Genomic DNA, 27,437 nt, shown 5'->3' with positions numbered 1-27,437 from the left:
AGTCTTTCCGTCTGCGCTGGACGCGCGGGCCGGAGCGCCCAAAGCGGACAATACCTCGGGAGGAACGCAGTCTTCTTTCTCTGCTAGCTTAATGTGGGCTAACTGTTGCGTGAGGCTCCGGCCAAAGCGTCCGTCCCCGCAACAGTACTATATTATAATAATATTATATTATATTTATATTATATTATATTATATTATATTTTTATATATTACTATATATTATATTTTATTATATTTTGTTCTATAATACTATTAATATTTTTTATAATCATTTTATAATATAAAAATATTTTTTTATTTATTTATTAAATAATAAATAATTTTTTATATAAATTCTATTTTAAATTATTCTATTTTTAATAATTCAACTTTCAAAAGCTCAGATGACCTTTCCAAACGGAACCTAAAACTGGCCCGTTTGCTGAAACCGAGAAATAATAAAAAAGAAAAAACCTCGTCTTTTTCAGCCTATGAAGCCACCGACGGTCTCCTCTGTCAGACTCAGCTTGTGCGACTCAAGAGTTATCAGAAAAACGGGGGAAGTACGTTGGGGCCGGGGGTAAATCAAGAGAGGAGAGAAGGGTGGACAAGCGCCAAGCCGACGCCCGCCGCTTCAAGCAGCAAGTAATCCATGGAGTGACGAGAGTGGAGACAAAATTGGTCTTGCTCACTCAGCCGGTTGCTGACAACTTTTAGAAGCCATCGACCGACCGACAGACCGACCGTGACGGCATTAAATCCAGTAACGGAGACTCGGAGAGAGAGAGGGTGATGGTGGAAATGGGGAAGAGGGTGCTGGACTCAGGATGGCTGGCGGCGAGATCGACGGAAGTGGCGGCCACCGGCGTCCAGCTGACCACCACCCACCCCCCGTCCGGCCCCTCCGCCCCATGGATGGAGGCCGCAGTTCCCGGCACGTGAGTGATCTCTCTTTTAACTCAATCTCACATCGCATGGTACATACATTATCCAAGTTTTCCTTATTTTAATCTAGAGGGAAGGGTTCTATTTGTTGCTGGCTTTGGTGTTGCCAGTGAGTCGGTCTTTGGTTATAAAAGATCTGATGTGGAATTGGTTCAAAATGTTTCTGGGTGTGAGCCTCCTTGGCTCGAAGCTGGTTGTCTTTATGCATGCTTCCCAAATATTCTTCTATAAATGGAATTGCAATGGGGTAAAAATCACTTGAATTGAACTCCCCATGCGGTTGATCGGGTCATACTTTTAGGATGAGTGATGAGAAGGACTCGATGTATTTGATAGTTCAGCTCGTATGCTTTGCGAAGCTGCAATAGGATTCAAGTGGACTATTACACTTGGGATTTCAGTTGAATCTACAACGAGGTGAAGACAAACTTATTGTGCTTTTTGGAAGGAAATTTACATTGTCTAACTCCCTTGGATTTTGCCACTTCTAACATTGGGGGAATAGTTATTTTAGCGTATATTTTAATGGATTCTTAAAGAGTTATTAGAACTGTCTGGGCAACGCTAATTGATGGATTGTTTTCATTCGACAGTCTTGTTAAGCACAACAATAACTTATGCGTGTGTTTGATTTGGATGCATTTTGGGGCTTGAAATAGCAAGTAATTATAACCATCAAGCCTTGTCCCAAATATTTGGGGTCAAGTTTGTCATTCTTTCTAGTTAATTCTTCTCATTAAGGGACACTGTGTGTTACTGCCGAGGTTGTTAAGAAGCTTAAATCTTTCCTAAGCACCTTACTAACTATTTAATAATTTTATGCATTCAAAAGGACTAGTAAAGACTTTCCAATGGAAATTTGTCATTGAAAATTGTGGTCTTATTCCTTAACCTCAGTAATATAATCTTCTCCAATAATGGACTTCATAAGTTTGATTTCAAAATGTTTGTGCTACCTCATGCATCATTCACATTCTCATAAATTAAATCATAATGCAATACTTCTCTTACAATTTTTTGATTTTTTTTCATTTTCAAGACCACTTTGAATAAGCTACAGATAATCATACTTTTCCAACTTTCAACTTATATTCCATCCACTGCTTGCGCTTCTGCATTATTTTCTAAGTTACCTCTGCTTTACTCTTTTCATATTGAATGAGGAACACTTCTTGACTCGGTAATTATGCTAGTCAAACACTTCTTAACTCTGAAACCATTCCAGTCCTTGTTCAACAATTTCTAAAAAGAGCATACCTGTTTATCTTTAATATCTCCACTTTTCACCATAATCCAATCACAGGCGAGCTTGAATTAGATATCTAGTTGCCTCTTTTGCCTCACCATTTCTTGCCAAAATTCATCATATGTGTTGTTCAATTTTACAATTGACACCTTTTCCTTTTCCTTTATTTTTGGGATTGTCATTGACTTAAAGATACCAAGAAGATGTAGCCATTGATAATTTGTTGTAACATTTACAATAAATTCTAATGAGACATAATAATCTTCAAAAAATGATCTAATCAGTCACTATACTCAATGGCAAGCTTTTCCTGTAGAGGTTTGGGAAAATTTGGATCTAGCCATAAGTTTCACAGCTTTTTTACCGCCTCCAATAAGATTCACAGCTATGATTTGATTATTAGCAAAGAACAGCTCCAATAATATATGTTTCGGAGCTCAACAAGGTACATGGAATCACCCTCCTTCCAAGGTTTTGTGCTTATTCGCTGTCCCAGGTGGTCTTTAATAACATCCTCTGGCCTATCGCAGCTAGGCTTTGTTCTCTTTAGAAGTCCACGTGTGCAGACGGTGTGTCAGATACTACATAAAATTTTGATGCCCTTTGCACCAACTCCTTGTATCAGCTAGGCTTAGTTTTTTTTAATGGTGCATCTTCTATAATAATGTTTATTTGTTATCTGACTTTGTGTATCCCTTTCTTATTACTATTTTTCTTTACCCATTCTTTAGCCAAAAAACTTTTCCCAAGGAGTCGAAGACTCTCCTCTGAACATGTTAAATTGTGTTTCAGATAAAAGACCACTTATGTAGCGTGAGTTGGTATATTTTATGTCTAATTTAGAAAGATTTGTGGCCACTTCTTCGTTGCTGCTGTAAAATTATCATTATCCATCAGAAGTCTATCTGTAAGAAAGCAATCAAAATATCTATGCAGAGCTTTCCAAGTATTTGAAGAGTCCCAACTCCCAAGTCTTTCCAGAATTCATTCTGTTGGTTGGACCGGGATCTTTAGGCAACCTTGTTTCCTAGGCATCTACGGTAATTTCAGTACCTTAACAGAGACTAGAAGTCTTTCTTGGATCAATTACAAAGAAAATTCTGAATGCCATTTGTTGATGTTAGGAGGTCCAAAGATTCGAATATGGAATCTGTTTTAGTAAAATATAATTTTTCTTAGTAGCAGTAGCATCTTGAACTTCTTTCCCTTATGTCCTGAGAACTACTAACAAAATCAGCATATCGGCTTTTCCTATCATCAGGATGTTGTGGATTGTATGAAGGAGGGAATACGCCTCCGTTAGCATATGACAAATGACAACTGAGGGTTAGAGAGTGAAAATGATGCTATGTTATATACAAATGTCTCTCTTATGTAGTATATGCCTAGTAGATATTGAAATCTTGCGAGTCAACTATCAGTGAAAGCCCTGCAGAAATATGATTGAGAACCTTGTGGGAGTATGAAAGACTGTCCTAGATAGTCAGATGTGACCAGATCAAGGAGTATCCTAAGATTGGTTCATCACATGCACTGTGGTTGGGAACTCCATTTGATTGACACAATTTAAGGTTAAGTTCTATGTACAAGTTCCTTTGGTGCATACAAAGGTCAAGCATGTATAATTGAAGAATTGGAATTTATCGCTATGACCTTAACAAAATGGAGTGCATTGCTAAGACAACAAGCAACAATAGGGCCTGTTTGGTAGGCTGTGTAACCTACGGAATAAGGGGAAATGAGGTCCTTATTCTGTGGTTATGCTGCCAAAACAACAAAAAGTGGCCAAGGAATATGACTTATATCGTGTGGGGGTAGAAGTAGGCATAGATGGTGTAATTCTATTCTACTAAAGTGGTCGAATAGAGCTATACCTAGGGGGGGCAATTTATGACCCGATCGATTGACCTGACCTGCAAATGACTCGCTTTAAGCAAGTTTAGGTTTGACATAAATGGGTTTGGGTGATACAACGGGTCAACCCATCTAGATTTGTTTATTAAAAGGGTCAACTTCAGGTTATACCTTTGATCCGTTTAACCTATTTTGACATGTTTAATGATTAGATAGGGTCATGACTAAGGTTCGCCGTACCGATACCGGTAGGTGTATCGGTCGCCTATCGGACTGGTACGATTTCGGTTCGGACCGATTTAAACCGATACCGAACCGGAACACTCTTCCCCGCCGGAGTCGGGGAAGAAGAAGAGAACGAGAAAGCGAGCGAAGGAGGGAGGGAGGGAGGAGAGGAGAGGCCAATCGCGGAGGGCCGCAAGGGGGGGGGGGCGGCGGAGCCCGTGGAGGGGGGGAGCCTGCGGGGGCGCGGTGGAGGCCGAGGAGAAACGAGGGACACGACCGTGGTTTTTTAATTTGAGGATTTTTAAGTGAAGTTGGCAAATCGGTTGCCGACTTCACTTAAAATTTTTAAATTAAAAAATTTGAAAATTTGTAAATGAAGTCACCAACCGATTTGCCGACTTTACTTACAAATCTCTAAAATTTTTTTCGCAGCCTCTGCCGTGCCCCTGCGGGCTCCGCTGCTCCTCCGGCCTCCGCCGGCTCCCCGCGGCCCTCCGCGAGCGGCAGAGGCCTCTCCTCCCTCCCTCTTTTTCCCGCTCTCTCTCTCCTTCTCTTCGCCTTTTCCGGCTCCGGCTGGGTTTAGCCCGACCGGTTTCCACTGCTCCGGCGTATCGGTTACGGGCCAGACTGGTCCGAACCGGCTGGTACGGGCCGGTTCGTCAGACCATGGTCATGACCCTAACCATTTAACCTGTTTTATACTAGTTTAACCCGTTCAAAACTTGCTTAACCTGTTCTATCCTCTTTTATCCAACTTGCTTGTCCTGTTTAACTCATTTAAATTCATTTAATTTGTTAAAAATTCACTTAACTTGTTTAGCATGACTTGATCTGTTTAGTAAACATGTTATATGTGTTGGGTTGGGTTACTTGTTTATGAATTTTTGACTTGTTTAATAAATATGTCAGGTTCAAGTTGACGAATTTTTGACCTAACCTACTTCCAACCCGACCCATATCCGACCCAACCCAACCTGATCCCCACTCCAAGCTATACCATAGAATAGGGAAAATTTATCCCCTTTATTTACCTTTTTGCCTTTATTCACTCTTTAATCTAACTAAAAAGTGGGAGGGCAATTTTGTTTTTGTGATAAAATCCAAATCTTTTTCAAAATCCAGTGCACTTAAGTCTCTTACATATTCCCTGTACTTACCCTTCCGACCAAACATCGAAAAACCTCTATTCTAAGGTAATCTGATCCCTCCATAGTACAATGTATAAGCCTTCAAAGTTTATTCTGCCTACCAAATGCCACCTTAGGGAGTAAGCAACATTGAAATCTATATAACATTGAGGAGGACAAGAATTATCATGGTTGACATTAAAGATGCTACTCAAACAGGAAATGATAGAAGAATCATTAGTGACAAAAAAGAGTAGGAGAGTTGCATAGCTATCGGAGAAGGTAGGGGAGTCGACAAAAATTGCTAATCAAGGCAGATTTAAGATGGGACTGAGATGAAGTTGGATACCTTGGAGGTCAACCTTAGGGTTGTGAAAGGTACAACATATGGATTTGTTCTTCGAGGTGGTTCCACATATCATCTATAATGAGGCGGATGCAGATAAAAACAGGGAACATGACCTAGTTTTGTGTACCAATGACTGAGAGATATTATTCAATGACATTATAGTCAGACTAATCGCCCATACCTGACAAAGAGAGCATTAGGTGCAGCAGAGGCTAAATCGAAACTCAATAGGTATGTAAGGTATTATTCAAAGAGATACCAATGCCAATTTGCTATAAAGAGCATGAAGAAGCGCCAAATTTTTCGGAATGATAGGCTGAAGACACCATTGGAAGTAGTAGAAACATAAGCTACTAGAATTTTTGTGGAGAATGAGAAAAGCAAACAAGCATAAAATGAAACAAAAACAAGTCAAATGAAACAACAATGTATAACCCAAAACCATAAAAGAACACAGGAAAAGACCAAAAATATTGCCTCAGACAGTCAAAAGGAGGGTAAAAACCTAAACTAGTGCTCCCTTGATGACAAGTTTAGGAGATTGAGCTAGCTTGATGAGAAAAAGAAGGAAACCTTAAATATGGTTGTGGTTGAACAGTAACATAAGATACAAGAGTGATAAGCACGAATAACATGCCACCCTTGGAATTAAACAAGCTAAGGGAAGGATTGAAGGGGAGGGGAAGGCCAAGGGTTGAACAATAACATAAGATATAGGGGTGATAAGCACTAATTACATGCAACCCTTGGGAAGGATTGGAAAGAAGGGAAGGCCAACAAGCCATATAGTTGTTGACATTGAGCCCCAGAGATTGCTAGGCATTCTGGATACTATACACTGGATTTAGGAAGTAAGATTCAAATCTATCCAATGCAGCGTATAATCAATGATTAGTACCATGAGCAAGAACAATCATAGTTCCATAAAGTCCTACCTTCTACCAAATTCTGATGAGATTTTGGTGGCTAGTCTACGGGCGCGCATTAGAGTCCTGGTATTCTTTGGTTTGTACTTTGTAGGGTTTGGGGAGTAACATGAAGCTTTCAGTATGAGGTGCATAACAGTTGAAATGTGATACTGGAAAGCCTGCATGAATGCCTGATGGCTGCAAAAATACAATGGGATTCAATAATAACCTTATTGTTTCTATGTGTTATAGCTTTTTGGTCTAGCGAGTGCGCAATACATAAAATAGTGTACATGGGTATGATATATCAGTATTGTGGTGTCTCTTAAAGTTCCATTATTTGAGAACAACTATAATCACCTCAAACTTGGCTAATGATTCCCCTAGATGTTCTTAGTTGCACATTTTTTGCCTTATGGGCAGTTATTTGCGAATGAACAACGATATAAACCTCCAATCATTACTTGTTTTCTTCTTTACAGTCATTTTGTATGCATTTTAATTCATCTTCATTCTGACTAATTCTCGTATGGGTTCAGTGTTTTAGGGACCTTAACTAAAAACAAGCTGGTGCCAGATCCTTTCTATGGGCTAAACAACGAAGCAATCTTAGATATTGCTGATTCTGGGAGGGAGTATTACACATTTTGGTTTTTCACAACTTTTGAGTGTGCAATGGTGAGTAACATTTCTTCCATGGGCTGTCTGGCATTCTATACATCATAAAAAAATTTAGATAGCATATCTTATGCATTCATATTATTCTGATTACCTAGTATTGATAGGTTGTGACATGTGGTTTTGTTATAAAACTCTCCCGCACTTCCTAAATTTTATTAACTGAAATTGGCGTATCTGATAACTTATGTGATAAATTTGTTTTTCTAATACATTCATCTTTATTGGAATTGAACCAAATGTTTTGGTGAGTATGGCCTTTTGTATTGCCATGCAAATTTCACATGATATTGGTGAGTATGGCCTTTTGTAGATGTATTCAGTGCATGAAAGGAAAGTTGGAGGAGGGGGGGGGGTGGTTGGAGGGTTATGCTAGGGATGGATGCAGGATAGAAGAAATAGTTTGGAAAAAAAAGTTTCTAAAAGATTTTCAAATGCAAAATTACACCTCTAAAGAGGCAAAGAACATTACTTTCTATTGATTGAACCCCATCATATGTACATCATCGTCATTATTAGCATCTCGACCATTTTGCATCAGAAGAATTTGGTTATGGCAAGGATTTAAAAACCACAAGCATGGGGCATGCCTTGACCTCCATACACACACACACACACAGAGAGAGAGAGAGAGAGGAGAGAGAGAGAGAGAGAGAGAGAGAGAGAGCTCAAAGAAAATGATTTTTGGCTTGATACCAAGCCATATAGACCAATGTCATGGATTGATATAGGTTGGCATGCCTGTTCCTTGTTCCAACCGGTGATGATATTGGCCTGGCATGGGCTAGCACTTAAAACCATATTTATGGGAAGACTTGAACATATCTTTATGACCACTCTTCTTAGAATTGGTGTCAAATCCCTAACCAGGAAAGTTACAAGGTAAGTTTGTGCACGAGAGGTTTTCGCAAAACCAAGGTCACTTAATGTCATGGAGACCTACCTTATTGGTTGCAATTTAAGCTAATGCAATTAGATGTAACCCTCTGAATCTTTGCTAAACTTGGTTTAGATAAGGAGAGGAGATGATAATGTCTGATATAGGGAACTTGAGTTTTTCTTTGAGGCATGAATTATTTGCTAAAGAGTCAAATAAAAATATAGCTCCAACCTTACATGTAGGAGGCCAAACAACAATATTATAATCATTTTATAAGTTATCTAATTGTTTTTGGTAATTGAGCAAAAGTTGTCCAAATTCACTATCTACCAGCAGGTGCAAATATGCAGTATGAAAGTTTTGTATGTCTTTGGTTTCAAAAGATATCCTAATAATTAGTTTTGTTAGAAGTTGTTATTGGCTTCATCCTTCATGTTGTTTGTGGGGTTGAGAGTAGTAGTGAAGACTGTTGAAGTCTTCCAGGGACTTGTTGAGGCCCAATTTCATATGCTTGCTGTTTTTATTTTGTGCCAGATGTGTGCTAGTTGCCAGTGGTTTAAAATGTTAGATATGTTCAAAGTTGTTCATTGAAACCTAGATATCTAAGAGGCATAGATGGATGACAAAGAAAGCTGATTGTATATCATCATCTTCAGTCAGCTTCAAAGGAAAAAAAGCAAGATTATAATTTACATCTAAATTTGATTCAAGCACCACAATGTATGCCTTTGTTCACTGTGGCCTATTAAGAAACAAGAAATTGAATGATAACTTTGAATAACCCATTGTATCAGGTTTTTTTCGTAATTATATACTATCGTAGTTGCCTTTTCTTGCTTTTTCAGAGTTTTATGCTGCAAGTAATTATGCATGCTTCTAAATATTCATATGTTCTTTGTATTTTTATTTTTCAGAAAGGAAATCAGCATGTAAATCTCAACTTCCGTGCAATTAACTATTCAGCAGAGGTGTACTTAAATGGTCACAAAGAGATCCTTCCTAAAGGGATGTTTCGGAGACACTCCCTTGATGTCACTGATATTCTTCTCCCTGATGGAAAAAATCTGCTTGCTGTCCTTGTTTATCCTCCTGATCATCCTGGTAGCATTCCTCCTGAGGGAGGCCAAGGTGGTGATCATGAGGTTAGTGCCATTTTCCCTAGCACTAACTCCAGAACTGTACAATGATGAAGCATATATTATAACTTCACAATCTAAAACCACCCAATTTTCTTTCCTGTTTTAACAGAAAATGTATGAACTTATTATACTGATGCATGCTTTAAGGATTTCTTTTAGAAGATACAAATCTTTTTCATCTCATCAGCAAGCAAAATGTTGTTCATTTGATACCTTCCAGTGATGAAAGCACATGGACTTGATTATTCTATGTCCTCTAGGTTAATATAGAGTTACTAATGCAATAACAATACAGTGGAAGGCACAACATGGAATGTGAAATTAATGTATGAAGTAGGTCGAGCATGGGGATTAGAATATGCTTCTGGTTACTTTAATCTTGCACCTGAATGTCAATTGTATACAAATTCAACTATATGCTGCTCTATGCGTGCAGCATATTTGTCTGTTGCAATATTTATAATTTTGTTCTATTTACTCCCACCACCTTTTTTTCTTGGGCACATGAATTGCATGAGTGCATCAGTACATTGCTCCACTGGAAAATGACAAAAAAATTTTGCTTTTCTGTCTGATGATATTACATATTTGTAGAACGATTATAATTGCATTCATATACAGAAATGCATGCTAATTTTTTTTTTTATATGATTCAAATCAGATAGGAAAAGATGTTGCTACTCAATATGTTGAAGGCTGGGATTGGATGACGCCAATAAGGTAGCCAGACAAATGTTATATATGATAAAATTTTTACATTTGCATTTCACTTTGGGATTTCATTGTGATTTGGCTAATTGACTGATAATTCCTATATTATTACGCGCCCTTTTCCTTTTCATCTAAACTTTTTTTATAAATACAGGAGAAACTTTAAGATTGCTCCACTGTTTCATGAATTTGAACTAACTTGTTTGGATATGCTTAATTGAAATTGCTGCATGACGTGGTCTTGTGATATGTCAAATAAAACAAATAGAGGAATATAGAAGAAAGACAATGAGAAAAGGAAGAAGAAGACATGAGGAAAATTGCACTGCGAAAGTGCTAGACCATGCCCCCCTCTATGTTTACTAGGGCATTACTTATTATGCATAAGTTACAAAAGATACCCCTAGTTAAGGGATTGGCCACATATTTCATCAGGGAACATCAGCATGTAATCTGATGCTGAGCACTGGTGGATCTTTTGTGAGAATGTCTACAAGCTGGTTCGTAATCTTGACAAAATGAAGGAAGAAACTCTTCACTTGTGTTCCACCTTATTTTTGAAAAATGGCAGTCTGCTTCTATATGTTTCACTCTCCTGGGGATTCCTGGATTACTTGAAAATGGATTTCGTTATCACAATATATCTTCATTGGCTCATTTATGATGAATTCCATGACAAAGGTGAGTTTTTGCATCTGATTCATCAAGCACATAAAGTCAGCATATATGAGAAATTGCTCTATATTCTGTTTTCGCACTAAATTTAGCTGTAGCTGCCAACTTATTACTCTTCCAGTTGATCAAATTCCCTCCAATAAAGGTATGCAATTCTAAGGCTTTCTTAGATGGAAGACATATACTCTAGTTGGCATCTCGAAAACTCTCAATAAGTATATGATAAATAGATGATTTTCTTGATACTTCCTCTAAGTACGTTTGTGTACCAAAAAATTGCCTCCCGTCACGCATTTAGATAGGAGTGTACAGGCTGTCTAATCATGCTTACAGTAATGGTATACCTGGCCTCGTACTAGTCAAGTAGATAAGACCCCCAAATAGTCTTCTATACTTTGTTCATTGTATTGGCTATTGGGCGAACTTCCTATTTGGATCTAAATGAGTGCCTAATGGTCGTGCAGCAAGCATTTTAGTCTTTATTAAAAGATTGATCACACAGTTTAAAAAAAACTTGCGATGCTTTTACATATAGCCACCTTATTAAACAAAAAATACACAAAAGGTCCAGTAACCTTTTTTAAAGAAGTGTTGCTGCAGATTTTCCTTCACTTCGCAATTCCCCTTATATCACTGCCTTTGATCAAAACGTCATCTATGTATAGTGTTCGCACCTCACACAGTGCTTGACAAGCACTGAATTGTCTGCTTGACTTCTGGGATTGTGGACTATCATAATTCTCTGAAATTGTCAAACCAAGCTGCGGAACTCTATGTCAGAACACAGATTGCCCTATGCAACACCTACAAACTTACTTTAACACCTGTTAAGCAACGAACACAGGTATTAGTTTAATACATTTCTTAGAAAATGCCATGAAGGAATGCAATTTCGACCTCAAGCTGGAACAACAACAAAAGATCACCCTTAACCGCATATACAATACCTGGCACAGAATTCCAATTTATCATTAGGAGAAAGTGTTCCAAATTTCAACATTGTCTACTCCACATGTTTGCATGTTTTGCTTAGTGATGAGTTGTGAAACTATCAATAGTTTCAAATGAAAGGTAATTCATTGAGTAGATCCATTGGTAGCTCAATTAATTCCTTGGTTTTGTTCATTATGAGTGTGACAATTGCCATGTCTTCTTGCATATCTCACTTCCAGTTAGGGGCAAGTAGGTCCTCCCTTGCAGACAAAAGGTTGGACAAAGAGAGGTGAAATAGTCCAAAGGTAGATATGAAACAAAGAGAGTTAAACATAAGAGTTTCAAATAAGATGTAAATTTGGGAAAGCAATAGGGATATACTCAGAAGTCAGAAGGATTGAATATTTGGAGATGATAGACTTAATTGCAATTGGCTGGATTGGCTGAGGTGAGGGTATGCTGCTTCAGTTGTATATTAAACTTTGGTAAGCTAAGCTTGTCTTGAAGTGGAGAGTTATGCTACAAATCAAGGGAGTATTAAAGTTATAGAAAGAGGAACTGGTACATTTAATTCAACATGTTGTGAATTGTCTGTGTACTTTCCATTTGTGAAATAAGGAGTGCTGTCAAAAAAATCAAATGATTCAAGCCAAGTTGTTATTTTGGATTAGGTCTATAACATCTATACCCATGATTTTAAATACCAGCACTGAACCCTGTTCAGCTTTTTTCATTGGAATGGTCAGCATCGGTGTGGTACTGGTGTTGACGTGTATGTACCAAAACTGAAAACATTAAAAAAAAAAAAAACAATCACATGAAGCTGTCTGTCCTAACTGGTACGGTCTGTATAATACCACTGGTACGTAATGGTATGGACTGGTATGGCTATGTATGTACTGGTACAGATGATTTAGGCATCCTGACACCCATACTGATGACAGTTTCACATCAGAACAGTATTGTACCAACAGTGCAGACCCCTACTGACAGTTTTGAATCCATGTTAATACCCTTTTTGAGTTCTAGATTAGCCTATAGAGATGGTAGATGGCTAAAGTAATCATCTTGATCTTCCTTGCACACATTTAGCCCAATAGGAAAGCATAAGATCCATATATTCATTTTTAACCTTCCTTTGTTAGATACTCGCCATCATTTGATCTTCTACAAAGGTTCTTGTGTTTATGATAACTTTTTGCTTATCTTGCTAGTTCTTGAGATATTGTTCTGAACACAGATTCAGCGAAGTCAGTTGGACTATTAAGAGTTATATGTAGCAGGTTTTGATTTTAAGGAATATTTGGATAACTCTTTGTTGGTGAAGAGAATATAAGGAGAACTCGAAGAAGAATTAGTTGACAATTTTGAATTGAAGGATGGATTGCCCTCTAGAAGCTCAAGATTTTGTGTTCCAAAAGATTGTGGGACACTTTGGGATAAAATCCTTAAGCAGATGTACATGTGTTCACTCATGATGCAGTGCAGCTCAAGTAATCAAAACCTTCGTGTTATGTAGAACAAAATATGGAAAAGTTGGTTAGCCTTGTAAGTGCTGCTGGTAGTGCCAACCAGACTATATGAAAATATTTTGAAGGATGCACTAAGAGGATTACTGCAGTCCGATTGCAGGGTTATGACTACATTTTTGAAGTGCTTGATCAAGTAAGCAAGATGATGTGCTAGATCCCATGCAAAAAGACAATTATAGAAGAAGCGGGTTCTTCCGTTATTTCAGGTTGAGATAGTTGGGTTTTGAGTCAATTTTGGAAATCACTGCAGGCAATAAAGGCACTGGACTAAAGTGAAGCACTGCCTTCCACTTGCAGAAGGCAAAGGTTCTGAATGGATGGTATTAAATCATATCTAGACCTGTAACTTCCTGTACTTAGAAACTTGAGATGATAGCTTGCCTTATCTTTGGTTTGCAATAGTACGACCGCCATAATTCCAGTCAGGAAGTTCACAGGTGAGGTTGAACTTTTGTCCATAAAAGACAAGGGGGCTGTTCTGGGATGCTGAGGGGGTGGGGTTTTAGTAGTGCATCAGAAGAAGGCATCACTATGGAGGACATAGCTAATTCAAAATGATCAAGATGACAAATGTCAAAAAGAATGTAACTTCCAAGCTAAGCGTGATTTGCTACCTTACTTGAAGACATTCTGTCATCCAAGCAGAGAGTTTCAAGTTGTTTGACCTTCTATATTTAGTGGAAAGTATCACTAGAGGAATCAATGTGATTAAATAACTTATAATTGGAGCAGGAGAAGCCCTTGGTTTGACATTGCATGATGGAGCAAGTCATAGAGACAGCAAGAAGATAAAGGCTTTTCTATTGACAAAAAGGACACTTACTAATGTAGGAAATTTAATATGAGAAAGCAAGAATTTGACCATTTTCACTTTTGGCTTATAAAGAGCTATACTAATTGGGCAGGAGAGTGCATATTTGAGCGTATCATCTGAATCTCTGTGGATTTGTTAGACCGCTTCCTTTAGGTTTGAGTGCAAGATTTGACGCTTCCTGCCTTTCAGTGTTATCTGTTAGAGGAACGTTCCAAATCTCAAAATAACATGCTTGATGAGCACTATGAAAGGGATAAAGGGACTCTTCTTGACTCTTGAGTCTAATTTTTTGCCATAATTGGAATCTTTCAGACTTAAGGTCTAGTCAAACTAAAGTTACTGTTTGCAATAAATTCTATCATGGGCATAATTTGTAATCTTGGACAACAAATATGATCCAGAAGGCAAAACGAATTTCAACTTAATACAGGATTTTTGCTTGAATTGTAATTTTATCATTTATAGCAAAACTGACTTATTTTGACTAGGAAAACTTGCCTACTTCGTTAACATAAAAAGATGGCCTCACCTTAGTAGTTTAAAAGATGCATCTTTGTAACCATTACAAGGGCTTCTTAGAGATTTTATTAAAAGGGAGGAGAAAACTACTTCAACTTTCCTTAGTATTTGTTGCCCATAGGTGGGCCCTGGAAGTCAATTTAGGTTTGCCAAAGCCTAGTCCGAGTGTTTGGTTGCTCAGAAGTGGCTTGAAGTCACTTGCTACTCTGAGAGAAACTAACTCAAAAATGCCCAAAGTGATTTTGGCCGGCAAGGTGCCAACGTCACTTGGGTGAAGTGGTTTCCCGCCCTCCCACTTATAGGGAACCAAACATGCCCTTAGAACTCCCCTCTTATCCTAGTTAATTGATTATGATTTAGTTGAGCGGATTGGAGGAGGAGATTTCTTTTCCCTGATTGGATCATTTGCACTTCTTCAAGATAATGTGATATGAGTGTAATTTTGTGATAACAATAATTCTATTTAGATCTGCGATGTAATTATTTGAGATGGCACAACATATTTTTCTCACCCATCCTTCCATTCTATACTTTGGAAATATCTTTTTATAATTGATGCCTCTTATAACTTTTAAAAACAATGCCAACTCTTTCTTATTAAATGCTATAAGAGCTACCAAAACATCTGTTATCTGCAAAATTGCAGGGACAGGAACACTGGGATCTGGGATGAAGTGTCAATTTCCATTACTGGGGTGAGTTTTTATTCAGTACTTTCTCTGTGGAAGGGTCAATTTTCTACTTTAAGATATTAATCTTAACTTTGATGCTGAAATCTAATATAATGCAAGTTATCATGATGATGGCCCATTTTTTGCTGCAGTAAAGTGCAATAATAATGTATTCAGAAGTTCTGTTACATTTGTTTCATTGTTTAATTTTCCCCTTTATGTTATAGTCTTCATATAGATATAATTTAAACTGCTTTTGTCTTGAGCAAAATTTCTTGAGATATATTAAGTAATTTTGCAGTGTGCTTTCTGTGGGTATGCGTGTCCATTGTACCAAAAGTTTGATCTTTTTATATAATAATTTGTTATTAGTTTTTCCTGGTAGATGGCTTGATTGATAAAAAGATATATGGATGTTATCTATATACCCATATAAAAGCAGGAAGAAAATATTAGTTTCATCCTAGCCGCAATTTTGGTCTGGCTAGTTCACTTGGCTATGGTAGTTGTGTCTTCAATGTTTTCATTGGACCATGAAAATGTAATATTGAATGTCAAATCTATTCTATATCTATATAGGGATTGGGACACTTTATCTGGCCCTTGTAAAAGCAGCCCTTTGTTATTATGAAAAATTGCTTCGAAAGCTCAATTGCCAGGTGCTATGTGGGGACTGAGTGCTCCATACCCCAACCCATGACATTGTCTTGCCAATCACCTTGTGCTACAAGGAATGGAATTTTTTCTGGTACCATGATTTGGGATATGTAGCAATACTAAATCTATGACTTTAAATCTGCCGATCTCCTCGAACTGCAGTCCCGCAAAACCCATTGTTTTTCATTGTATAATGAAAACAACAACCTTATTTGTTCAAATCAGGTCTACATTGAGCGTATTTGACAATAAATGCAGCCATTATGATACTGACTATCATGCATTATAATGGGAAATGACATCTAACAACATCAAAATTACAGTGTCATATGATTTTGCTACAAATCAGCAAATAAAAAATGTACTTTTCTAGCTGGGTTGAATATTCAAATTTGGAAAAAATCACTAGATAATTGCTTGTAGATCAAATAAAAAATGCAAATATCAAACTATGGCCAATATCCTCACATTCAATGGCTGTTACAAGAAGATCATAACTAGATAATGGGGGTTATTTGGAAGCCTATTATCTTGCATAAGGTAATGCAAGTTACCTCCAAAAATATTATAAGGGACATTAGGTTACGCCTATATAATTTTGTTAAAACAACTATTATCTTACTAAAAATAATAGCGCTTAGTTAACCTTTTAATTTCTTCCAAAAGATATTGTTTTTTCATTTCTCATTTATATAAATCTTTTTTCTTTTTTTGAGAAAATTGGTATCTATCCATCATTTATTTTATTGATCTAATTACATGGGAACACGAGTGGGCACAAGCATCGAGAAGAAAGGAAGAAAAGAAAACATGTTTCTTTTGCTACAGTTTTTATTTTTTAATACTACAATGATGAAAATTAAGATATGACAACAAAATTACATAATCATGGAGTTTTCATGTTTACATAATATCATCAATTATTAAATATTGATATGTTACATTTCAAAATATTAACAAAAATTACATTAATAATTTGTTATAAACAGATAATGTTAAATTATAGATGTACGATTATTACATGATATGGTAAATATTCTAGCTAAACGATAGTTGCTAATTGCTTCCAATTTGCAGTGATTTCAGGCAATGGCTGTTGTGAATTAGTGATGCTATTATGAAAATCTTGATCCATTTTTTTTGTTAGTTAGTCAAACTATTGTTATTAGCCATTAATTAATTAAACTCTATATAAGCCTTTTTAATAAGAAATGATAGACAATAATAGCAAGATAATCGTGTGATAGATTTTGTTTAAATATTATTTGAACTAAATAACATTATTATATTTTTTATAAAGCAATCATTTTATTTTTCATGAATATTGTTGATATTTTATTAGTCAAAAAATGTATATATGTTTTACAATTTTAAACCATGAATGGCTATCTTTGAGTGTTGGTTTCTATGTGTATGGATGTGTGTGCTTGCTCATTATAATCCACATTTAATTGGCAACAACATCATAATTGTAAGGTACATTCTCAAGCTATGGGTAGGATCTGATCACCAATCTCTCTTCAGAAAAGAATATGATCACCAATCATTCAACAAAACAAGTTGGTTTAAAAGACATTACAGTTGGTGGCAACTAAAAAATTAATCATAGTATATTCCAAGCATAACTCTTTCCATAAAATTCAGTATTATACCTGTTTATTGTGATTCATTTGCTCTAAGATGCAATCTGCACATGCAATGCGTATGATATCGAACTTGGTACATATTAATGATGCATATTCATTCTTTTTTGTGAATGCAGCCTGTGAAGATATCTGATCCTCACCTGGTTTCATCATTCTTCGATGGCTTTAAGAGGGCATATCTGCATACTACTCTTGAACTGGAAAATAAGAGTTCATGGCTTGCTCAGTGCTCTTTGACTCTCCAAGTGACAACTGAACTAGAGGGAAACATCTCCTTGGTTGAGCATCTTCAGACTCATGAGTTGTCAATTCCTCCCAAAACACTTCTTCAGTACACACTTCCTCCAGTGAGTGTGTTATATCTTCTTAAATGCCTTATTGGGAGTTGGGTTAGCCTGGCTTCCCAGGACGCCATTTCTAATTTCTCTTCGTTGTTTTTAATGGTTATTTTTGTTCATCCTAGTATTGTACCAATTGACCTCTAATGTGATGGGCCCTGGTAGTAGGATTTAAATCCTTGCATGTTTGTGATAGATGAGTTAACCTAAGGTTTGAAAACTCTGGTGAACAAGATTCGCCGTACCGTACCGAACTAGATGGTATGGAGTGTATCGTACTGTATCGATTCAGTACCAGTACATGGTATGAGGGACGTAGCGACACTCAGTATATTGAATCGGCCCCATACCGTACCGTACTGATACAGTGATAATGTGGAACTGATACAGGGCTCGATATCAAGACGGTGTACCTTGCTGGTCAAAGATGTCTATTTGTAACAATCGTTTCCTCAAATGGAAATCTTGACTGAGTGATTTAGGTTTATAAGTGCACCAAGGTAGTCTAGGGCCTTAGGCAGACAATTTTATAGTTTTGATGCCTGTATATGATATTTAGTTATCTTTTTTCTCGAGAAATATTAGTCACGAACAAGGTTTGTCATCTTGGTGCCGGACCCCATACTGTTACTATCCTAATATAGTGCGGTATGGGGGTTGGTTCAAAAATTATAATATACAGAATATTATGATCAAAAATTTAGATTACTGCTATTTATTATATAGAAATCGATTTACGACACTTGTTATGGAGAAATCAAGTTAGAGAATTTTAATATACAGAAATTTAAAGAGTTGAGCACTATGTTCAGAAAATTAAATTACAGAAATCCAAAAAAGTTTTTTTTGTTGGAAACAAATTTTTCAAAGATTATTTTATGCATAATTATCTTTTAAAATAAAATAATAAATGCATATTTTTTTCAAATATTTAAAATAATGTTAGAGAGAAAAGAAAATTATCTTATAATAAAACCTATGAAACCTTCAAGTTGGGCCACACTCCTTCCATAGATGATGGATGTGGATTAAGATCCCTCATGACCCCCACCTAAATGACGTGCTATCGCAAGAGATTCTCCAATATACGAACTCACAAACTATGCCACCGATTTATAGTAGTAAATTAATCCCTCTAATCAGACACTAGACCACCATATATGTAGTCATGTCGTTTCCTAAACAAAATAGGAATGAAAACTACACTACTTATCAGAACTTCATCGCCTCCAAACCAATTGACTCACTTTCTGTTTTGCACTTATTATCGATATTTAAATCCTAATATTTGAAGGAATCACATATCCAAGAACCAATGTCCACAAAACCAGTATGGCAGTATCAAATACTATACTGGATGTTACTAGTTCAGTATGATACAATTGATATGGTATGGCATCCATCTCGTACCAACATAGGCTTCCTACACTTTTTCTCACTCCCAACCATGGTATCATCCGAAACCAGGTGGTGCAAGTCAGTGTTGAGTGATAGGAGGCAGATCCACTCAGTTTAGATCGATACAGACCGGTTTGGTTTATATTCCAAACCGAACCTCGATACAATACTGATACCTTACCGGTATGGTATAGTTGGTTTATTTTACAAGTTGGTACCATACCGTACCGAATGAGCCGTATAAGTACCTAATCGATATGCAATCTTGTACTATACCGACACTCGATATACCTTGCTGTCTCGTGTTGTACCGCGTACCAACACTATAATAGAATAGTATTGGTGTGGGGTCCGATACCGAGACCGCAAACCTTGCGAGGCAGTATAAGTCGATAAAATAGACCTTGCTAAGAGCTCATCTACGTTACCTACACAAAGGACAACAACTACTGAAATCTGAAACTCTTCTCATGTCAATGTCTATAATATAAAATATATCCCACTTCATCCAACAAATCAAACCCTATTCTTATCTAAATAGTTGACCCAGCAAAGTGTAGTTCTAATTCATCTTCTTAACATGTCTATGCATTTTCCTACTCATATCCAAAGTGACTCCTATCCTAGTTAGGATAACTATCGTATTACTAGGCTACTAAGAATGTGTTTGCTCCAAAAAATTGCTAAGAATATGGACATCTTGTTGATACGAGGATACACAATGAGTCTCAACATGTAGCAGGTGCCTTCTTTGCCACCAACAAGCTGCTAAAATAAAGACTATTAAGTATTAACTATAACTCTTTTCTCTAAATATGTATTTTTTATTATTATTTTCATATATGACAAAATATTTGGGTATCACATAATTTGCTTAGGTCTAGTTGTGAGTACTTCGTCTTATTCACGATGATTACTCCTACTTTTGCTGTGATTTGTTAATGAGTTGTAAGTCAAGTTTCTTGGTATAAATTGGTGTATGGGGCTGAAGTTGTGAAAGAATTTGTGAAATCCATAAATATTCTTCCTAGGAGTGGATAGTACCTCTTCAATGAGTTCTTTCTTATTTGAGAGCACAGATAAGTGCAATGTTTGTTTCAAAATTCAAACAGCTCTTCTTTCCACATTCTGGGGTTCTTAAGTTTCGGACATGCTTATACATCCATATACTCCAGAGTCTAGACAGTCGTTTGTTCAACAGAACCTGCAATACCATCTGAATATTGCAGCATGCATATTGTTCTTTTACTTGTCTTGAACACATCATCGTAGTTAAATAGCACAGGTGTAATTGCCTTATGGTCTTAGTTCAAGTCTCTATTCCCTCGAGTAGATTTGAGGTATCTAATTGACATTGACACATTGATGAAAAGGCCAAATGATATACTTAGTCAGCATCATTCTGGGATACACTTGGGATTGTGAACTAGGTGGAAACTAGTTTAACAATCATAATAATGACGATTTTGTTCATCATGGTAAAATAAATTCATGACAAGTTGGAGCTACACCACAAATTGTTTGAAGGGATGCTATTTCTACTACAGAGAGGATCAGCATATATTTGTCAGTATAGATCTGGCCATTTTCGAGGACACATGCACATTTATGGTGAAAAGGGAAAGGAAGTTGAACTGAGAGAAGTTTAACTCATAGAATTAAATCTATCAATACTACTAGGACACATCGATGACATGTCTGGGCACTTGGATTTCTGGACACTTAAAGGCACTCCTTAAAACTTCAAATCAACAAACCATAACACTATCATGGTTACATATCCATTGTTGGTTCTTATATCTTGAAGTTTTCAAGTCTAACATAATATTTAGTAAACGTATTGCAAATTTATCAAATTACAGAGCAATTAATCCAACAACTTATTCAAGATATACATATATTTGTACATATCTACAAGCACATCTATATAACATGAACATGCTCCCCTGTCTGGATTTTTGAAGGTTTTGGTATCCAATGCTTTTGGACTCTTGGACACTTGACACTCTTGTCATGTGTCCACATAGCATTGCCTAGAATTCTATTCTCTATTAGTGTTTCTTGGGTTCTCCCATCAACTTTGAGGAATTCATGTTGGATATGTATCAGCGAGTCAGATACAAGTCAAATATTTTAGTTTCTTATCAAATTCTATGATTATAGTTTCTGTATATTGGTGGAGAGTTGAAATCTTCCAACAATGAATTCATCCCACAATAATGATATTAGAGGCGGGCTTTTGTTTTTGGGGGTTGGTTAAGGCTGATGGTTTAAAAGTAACTTTTGTAAATTGTCATGTATATAGCTTCCTTAAAGCTGGTTTTGGAGCCTGGATTAGAAGCACCTTTTTTCATCTTTTTTGCCCCTTTGTTTCATTCTAACATTACTATTGAATCACTGCTTGCTAGCTTTTCTTTTACAAACCCAATTTGTGGTGGCCGAATGGCATGGGCAAGCAATCCCTATACAATGTCGGGATTACAGTTGATGTAAAGGGATTTGGGGAGTCCGATTCATGGAGCCATCAATTTGGATTCCGCAAGATTGAAAGCATAATAGATAGCGTTACTGGTGGAAGGTAATCAATTACAATTAATTACATTCTGATCTCTATCTGCCGTTCGACGATGTTTATATCCATTTTCAGATCAATTAATATTATATCGATCAATGTCCCATATTTTCAGATTGTTCAAGGTGAATGGTCAATGTGTTTTCATTCGTGGGGGCAATTGGATACTGTCAGATGGGCTACTGCGACTTTCAAAGAAACGATACATGGCAGATATCAAATTTCATGCAGATATGAATTTCAACATGCTTCGCTGCTGGGGTGGTGGATTGGCTGAAAGACCAGATTTCTATCACTACTGTGATATCTATGGTTTGTTGGTAATATGAATAGTTAGTACTTAGTAGTTCAAGCTTCTACTTTGGGATAGATCAAGGGATTTTAGTTAATGTTTGTGTATGAGTGCAAGGAAATGACAGAGATTTTTTCTTCCTTCCATATACTTGAACTTTCATTATATTTTGTGTTAGCAACTTGTTGACCTCAAATAGGAGAGGAACATCGTTTGCTGCATGGTCGCCATATCAATGTGTCCTGCCCCATACTAGGAGGACTGTGCCATGCCGTTATACCATTGCCAAACTGAGACTCGGTATGGGAGTGCACGAAGTCTTAGTACGCCGAGCTGACCCCCATTCTGGGCACTGAACCAGCATAGTACCAATATGGGGTTTGGTATCGAGATAACGAATCTTGATTTGCTGAATATAATTTTTAGCAATTTACATGATTTATTGGACATACCTTAAAGTGCAGTCAACAAGCTCCAACTACCTAAGAAAAACATTGGATTTTCCTCACATTAGCAGTCCTAATCCTAGGAAAAACTGACCATAATGAAGTACCTCACATGCACCAAGCAAAATCCTTTTTTATCATTTTTAACACACAATAAGTCACAGTCTTTGAGAATATTTTGATTCATATACGCTGCATATGGTCCAATTAGCCAAAATTCACATTTTGGAGCAAATTAATAAAAGCATACTAATTTCCCTGCACTATAAGCATAAAGCACAACATGCTGATTGATTTGTTTTTTGGTCTTCATTGTTGGAAAGTTATTAGAGGGAAAATGGCAGGTTGAGTTTACTATGGTCTAGATACCATATTGGACTGTTCTATGACCACCAAATTTACAGAGGGGAAATAAAGGGAAAGAGACCGCAGCATATATTTAAATAAGCCAACCAGTTGGTGAAGGACCAAATAACGGAGACATATTCCCATGCATTCGCATTTACCCATGAGTGTAAGACAGTGGGAAGGAGTTATAGTTTAGGGTTGGTTAGGCAAGCCTACTAACCACTAGTTCTTAAGTTACTATTTAAATATTTAGTTCTTGCCTTCTTGGTACATATCTTATCATAACATGATAAAAAAGCATGTTCTTTTCGACTTTAGCAACTTTAGGTAACAACAGACTAACTTCAACAACCCAATGATTGTTTATCATTCAACTCGAGGAAATGCATGTCCTTAGAAGACATTGTATTGCAATGTTCCAGTCTGATTTGATGATTGCTCTCATTTTTCTGGAAGTCGTCTATGTTATTGTTTTAATTCATAGCTGCAACCCTGATTGTCTAAATTCAATGTAAATATTTATTGATGATATTTAAGATTTTTCATTTATTAATCATGTTTGCTCTTGTTCATAGTCATGTTCAATGGTTATACGAGCTACCTTGTAACGGTTTTGTTGTTATTTGGGTCATATCTATTTTTCCTTTGACTTTTCAACCATTTTTAAAGTTGTAGCAGATCTATAATGAATGGCCTGACCAAAAGGTACTTTAGCTATTTGGCCAAGTGGATAGATTAAATAAATAAAAGTACTGACCATTTGATACTCTATTTTGGCTGCAAACTTCTCTCTATCATTTCTTTCACTTATTTCATCTCTCTTATATTTCTTCCTCTTCTATAGAGAAGCCAACAACAAGCCATGTATACTTTCAACTTTCAAAGAAAAAAGCATGTGGAATTGTGGATTCTCATCATTGGAATTAAATTTGACATGCAACCATGTGTCAGTAAGGAGTTTTGATGGTTTAAGGACAGCCACATTAAGGATTAAGGTAGCACTTCAAATATCCCATGTGATATTACGCAGGTAAATAGTTGCAATGCACATGAGGCCTCTGTCATCTACCAATAATATCAGGTCTAAGTTTATAAAACCGGTTTGTATCACAATATAATGTTGGAGCATGGTATTAGCTGACACTTAACATTATGGATTCATTTTGTGCTCAACTTGTATTATTTGTTCATAACATGCCATGTAGGTTTTAGTTGTTACACTAAAATTTTGTGTTTTATCTTATATATTTAACCAAAAATAGTGTGAGTTTATGTTTGTATTCTAGATTTCTGCATATGATGCAGTTTGCATGTTTAAAAGCTATTTATTAGCAATGTCCACATCTATCTAGTATGGCATAGGATGCCAGTTTAATCGATGGATGAAAACTCATGTCTTTGTTCAAAATATATCTTCCCTCAACTACATAATACAAGTGAAAACATACCACTTACAAATGCAGTAATTTCTTCGTGCATTTCAGCATGTGCACAGCTCTCGTAGTGTTGCTCATCTTTTAATGTTAGGGCATGCCATGTGTATTTATGGTGCAGCACAATGGTAGTAGGCATATCATGCCAAATCATGACTAGCACCAGCATAGAATGAGATTCTTCATTTGTTTGGCAACCATAGTCACGAGCAGTCTTCGTTAAGTGGCTACTAGATTTCTTCTCAAGTGCTATGAAAACGGGGTAAATAGACTAGAAGACTGATCATCTCATAAGAACCTGATAATGAACACACAGTCAATCTATAATTTTCATGAGAAACTTAAAGGCATCCATATAAGGTGTCCAAATATTCCTGTAGTAAAGAATTGCATAGAGAGGAAACAATTGAAAGACTGTCTCAATTTCATTGATGAAATAAATGTCTTCTAGGCACTTCAACAAAATTTTTGCCCGTACCATTCTATTCCAATGGTTATCTTGCCTTTTCAGAATTATGTATAAACCAGTGGTTTCTTCAATCCATTCAAGTTTTTCTCTTCATTTTACACTAATTCTTCTTTGCATATTCTTATTATCGTATTGTCAAACCTCTGAAGTGCATTTAATCCAATTTTTTGGTTGAATGGATACATATATTAGGATTACACATGGAGTAATATTCACACCATTTGGAACTTATCAGAGACATGTGCTTAATTTACAGGTGTGGCAAGAGTTCTGGATAACTGGAGATGTTGACGGACGAGGTGTACCAGTGTCAAATCCCAATGGGCCACTGGACCATGACCTTTTCATGCTATGTGCGAGGGACACTGTCAAGCTCCTCAGAAATCATGCCAGCCTTGCACTTTGGGTAGGTGGCAATGAGCAAGTTCCACCAAAAGACATTAATGCAGCTCTTAAGAATGATTTGAAGCTCCATCCCTTTTTCATGTCTGTTGTTGGGAATACTGCACTAGGAGAGGATTTGCCTCAAGCTTCAGATGACCCAAGTCAGTATCTTGATGGAACTCGTGCTTATGTTCAAGGATCAATGTGGGATGGTTTTGCAGATGGAAAAGGAGACTTTACAGATGGGCCTTACGAAATCCAAAATCCAGAAGATTTCTTTAAAGATGATTTCTATATGTATGGGTTCAACCCAGAGGTTGGCTCAGTGGGGATGCCAGTTGCCGCTACAATTAGAGCAACAATGCCTGCAGAAGGATGGCAGATCCCATTGTTCAAGAAACGATCTGATGGATATATCGAAGAAATTCCGAACCCTATATGGGAGTATCATAAATACATTCCGTACTCAAAGCCAGGGAAGGTCCACGATCAGATCGAACTGTATGGACACCCAAAGGACCTGGATGATTTTTGTGAGAAGGTAGCTGAATACTGAAGTCTAATTCTTTAGCTTATGGACACTTGTTTGGCTGCATTTATAGCCATTCCTCTTATTAATTGAGTGATGTTTATTACCATTTCAGGCACAGCTTGTCAACTACATCCAATATAGGGCTCTAATAGAGGGTTGGACTTCTCAAATGTGGACCAAATTCACAGGTTTTCTAATCTGGAAGACACAGAATCCTTGGACAGGCCTCCGAGGTCAGTTTTATGATCATCTTCATGACCAAACTGCGGGTTTCTACGGTTGTCGCTGTGCTGCTGAACCAGTTCATGTCCAGCTCAATCTTGCCACTTACTTTATAGAGGTAGGGTAGACAACCATAATCCATAGCATGTGATCATTATAACATAAACTCTCTTGACTTACACAGAAATTTAACAAAATATTCTGTTTTACCAGGTAGTAAATACTACATCTGATGAGATTTCAAATATAGCAGTAGAAATTTCGGTATGGGATCTGGAGGGCACTTGTCCATACTACAAGGTTACTGAGAAAATCCTGGTACCAGCCAAGAGAACACTTCCAATTATCGAAATGAAGTATCCGAAATCAAAAAATGCAAAACCAGTTTATTTTCTTCTCCTTAAGCTTTTCAGATTATCAGATACTGCCATACTGTCTAGGAACTTTTATTGGTTGCACTTGCCTGGCAATGATTACAAGTTGTTGGAACCATACCGGACCAAGAAAGTGCCACTGAAGATAAAATCTCAAGTTCTCATCATGGGTTCGAACTACAAGGTGCAGATGCATGTGCAAAACATGTCTAAGAACTCGAACTGCAGAAGCATCCCTGGCATGAGGGTTGAGGATAGAAAGGATGATAATGATTTTGACATAAATTCAGTTGCATTGGCTGAGCAAGTTATTCCAGAAAAAGAGGAAGTCGATGGTGGTCTATTGAGCAAGATTTGCAAAAGCCTCTGTCGCTCAAGATCAGCCAATCATCCCAATGTGGTCAAGATAAATGGGACTGATTCAGGAGTTGCTTTTTTCCTTCATTTTTCTGTTCATGCTGCGAAGAAAGTTCAGAGAGATTGGGAAGACACAAGAATCCTCCCTGTCCGTTATTCCGACAACTATTTCTCACTTGTTCCTGGTGAAGCAATGACTATTGACATCTCATTTGAGGTGCCTCAGGGCATCAGTCCTTCCATTACTCTTAGTGGCTGGAACTACCATAAAAACCATAAGGTATTTTGATGCATTATTCCGTCTGTAATGCATGAAGCCCTTTGCAACTAGTTTGTTCCAGGAGAACTTTCTCAGCAAGAAAATTTGATTGTTGAGCCCTGATACAGAGAAAACCTTGAAGATTTGAGGGTACCATATACATACTATGGCCTAAGTTTTTCATTATTGTACTTGATTATCTATCAGCATCAATAAAGTTTGACTCTCCAAAAGAGAGAAAAAAAAGAGAACAGTTTATGTACAAGAATATTTTTCTTTCTAGTGTCATAAAGTAATTGCCTTGGCTTGATCATGGTGGGGCACATTTGTCGATGTTTTGTCCTTAATCATGGGTCAGTTCTGGACCACAAAAGAAAAAAGCAGGGATACTTTTGAGTTATGACTTATAACAGGATGACAATGACCGGAAAACACTAGTAATACAAGCAATGTGCCCAAAATAAAGAAATAATTAAATATAAGCATACAGCTTTAAGGGGCTCCCAACTTGTTTAATTTTCAAGG

The 27,437-nt window shown here is 36.9% G+C and overlaps 1 protein-coding gene across 2 annotated transcripts; it reads left to right on the top strand.

Annotated features, from left to right (window-relative positions):
- Nucleotides 1-449: 449 nt before the first annotated feature.
- On the top strand, nt 450-27,225 carry LOC103716435 (glycoside hydrolase family 2 protein). Of its 2 annotated transcripts, XM_008804423.6 has the most exons (11): nt 450-917; nt 7,173-7,311; nt 9,106-9,333; nt 9,992-10,050; nt 15,161-15,209; nt 17,605-17,835; nt 21,633-21,802; nt 21,912-22,116; nt 25,041-25,709; nt 25,813-26,040; nt 26,136-27,225. In XM_008804423.6, exons 1-11 carry the CDS (start codon nt 772-774, stop codon nt 26,940-26,942), a joined length of 2,931 nt encoding a protein of 976 aa, XP_008802645.5. In that variant the 5' UTR covers nt 450-771; the 3' UTR covers nt 26,943-27,225. The 2 variants fall into 2 exon arrangements, with proteins under 2 accessions (XP_008802645.5, XP_038988760.3); XM_039132832.3 differs by lacking the exon at nt 7,173-7,311 and having other exon boundaries at nt 495-917.
- The last annotated feature ends 212 nt before the right edge of the window (nt 27,226-27,437 follow it).

This window comes from Phoenix dactylifera, chromosome 17 (assembly GCF_051530095.1).
Source record: "Phoenix dactylifera cultivar Ajwa chromosome 17, Ajwa_hap1_PhDact_Kaust_v1.1, whole genome shotgun sequence".
NCBI classification, from domain to species: Eukaryota; Viridiplantae; Streptophyta; class Magnoliopsida; order Arecales; family Arecaceae; genus Phoenix; species Phoenix dactylifera.
This window is presented reverse-complemented; position numbering and strand designations above follow the sequence as displayed.

Bases quoted from the DNA above. Each gene is read 5' to 3' on its own strand.
- LOC103716435 (XM_008804423.6), top strand. From the start codon at position 772: ATGGTGGAAATGGGGAAGAGGGTGCTGGACTCAGGATGGCTGGCGGCG. The intron at 21,803-21,911 runs GTAATCAATTAC...CCATATTTTCAG, and splicing joins GATAGCGTTACTGGTGGAAG to ATTGTTCAAGGTGAATGGTC. The intron at 25,710-25,812 runs GTAGCTGAATAC...TTACCATTTCAG, and splicing joins TGGATGATTTTTGTGAGAAG to GCACAGCTTGTCAACTACAT.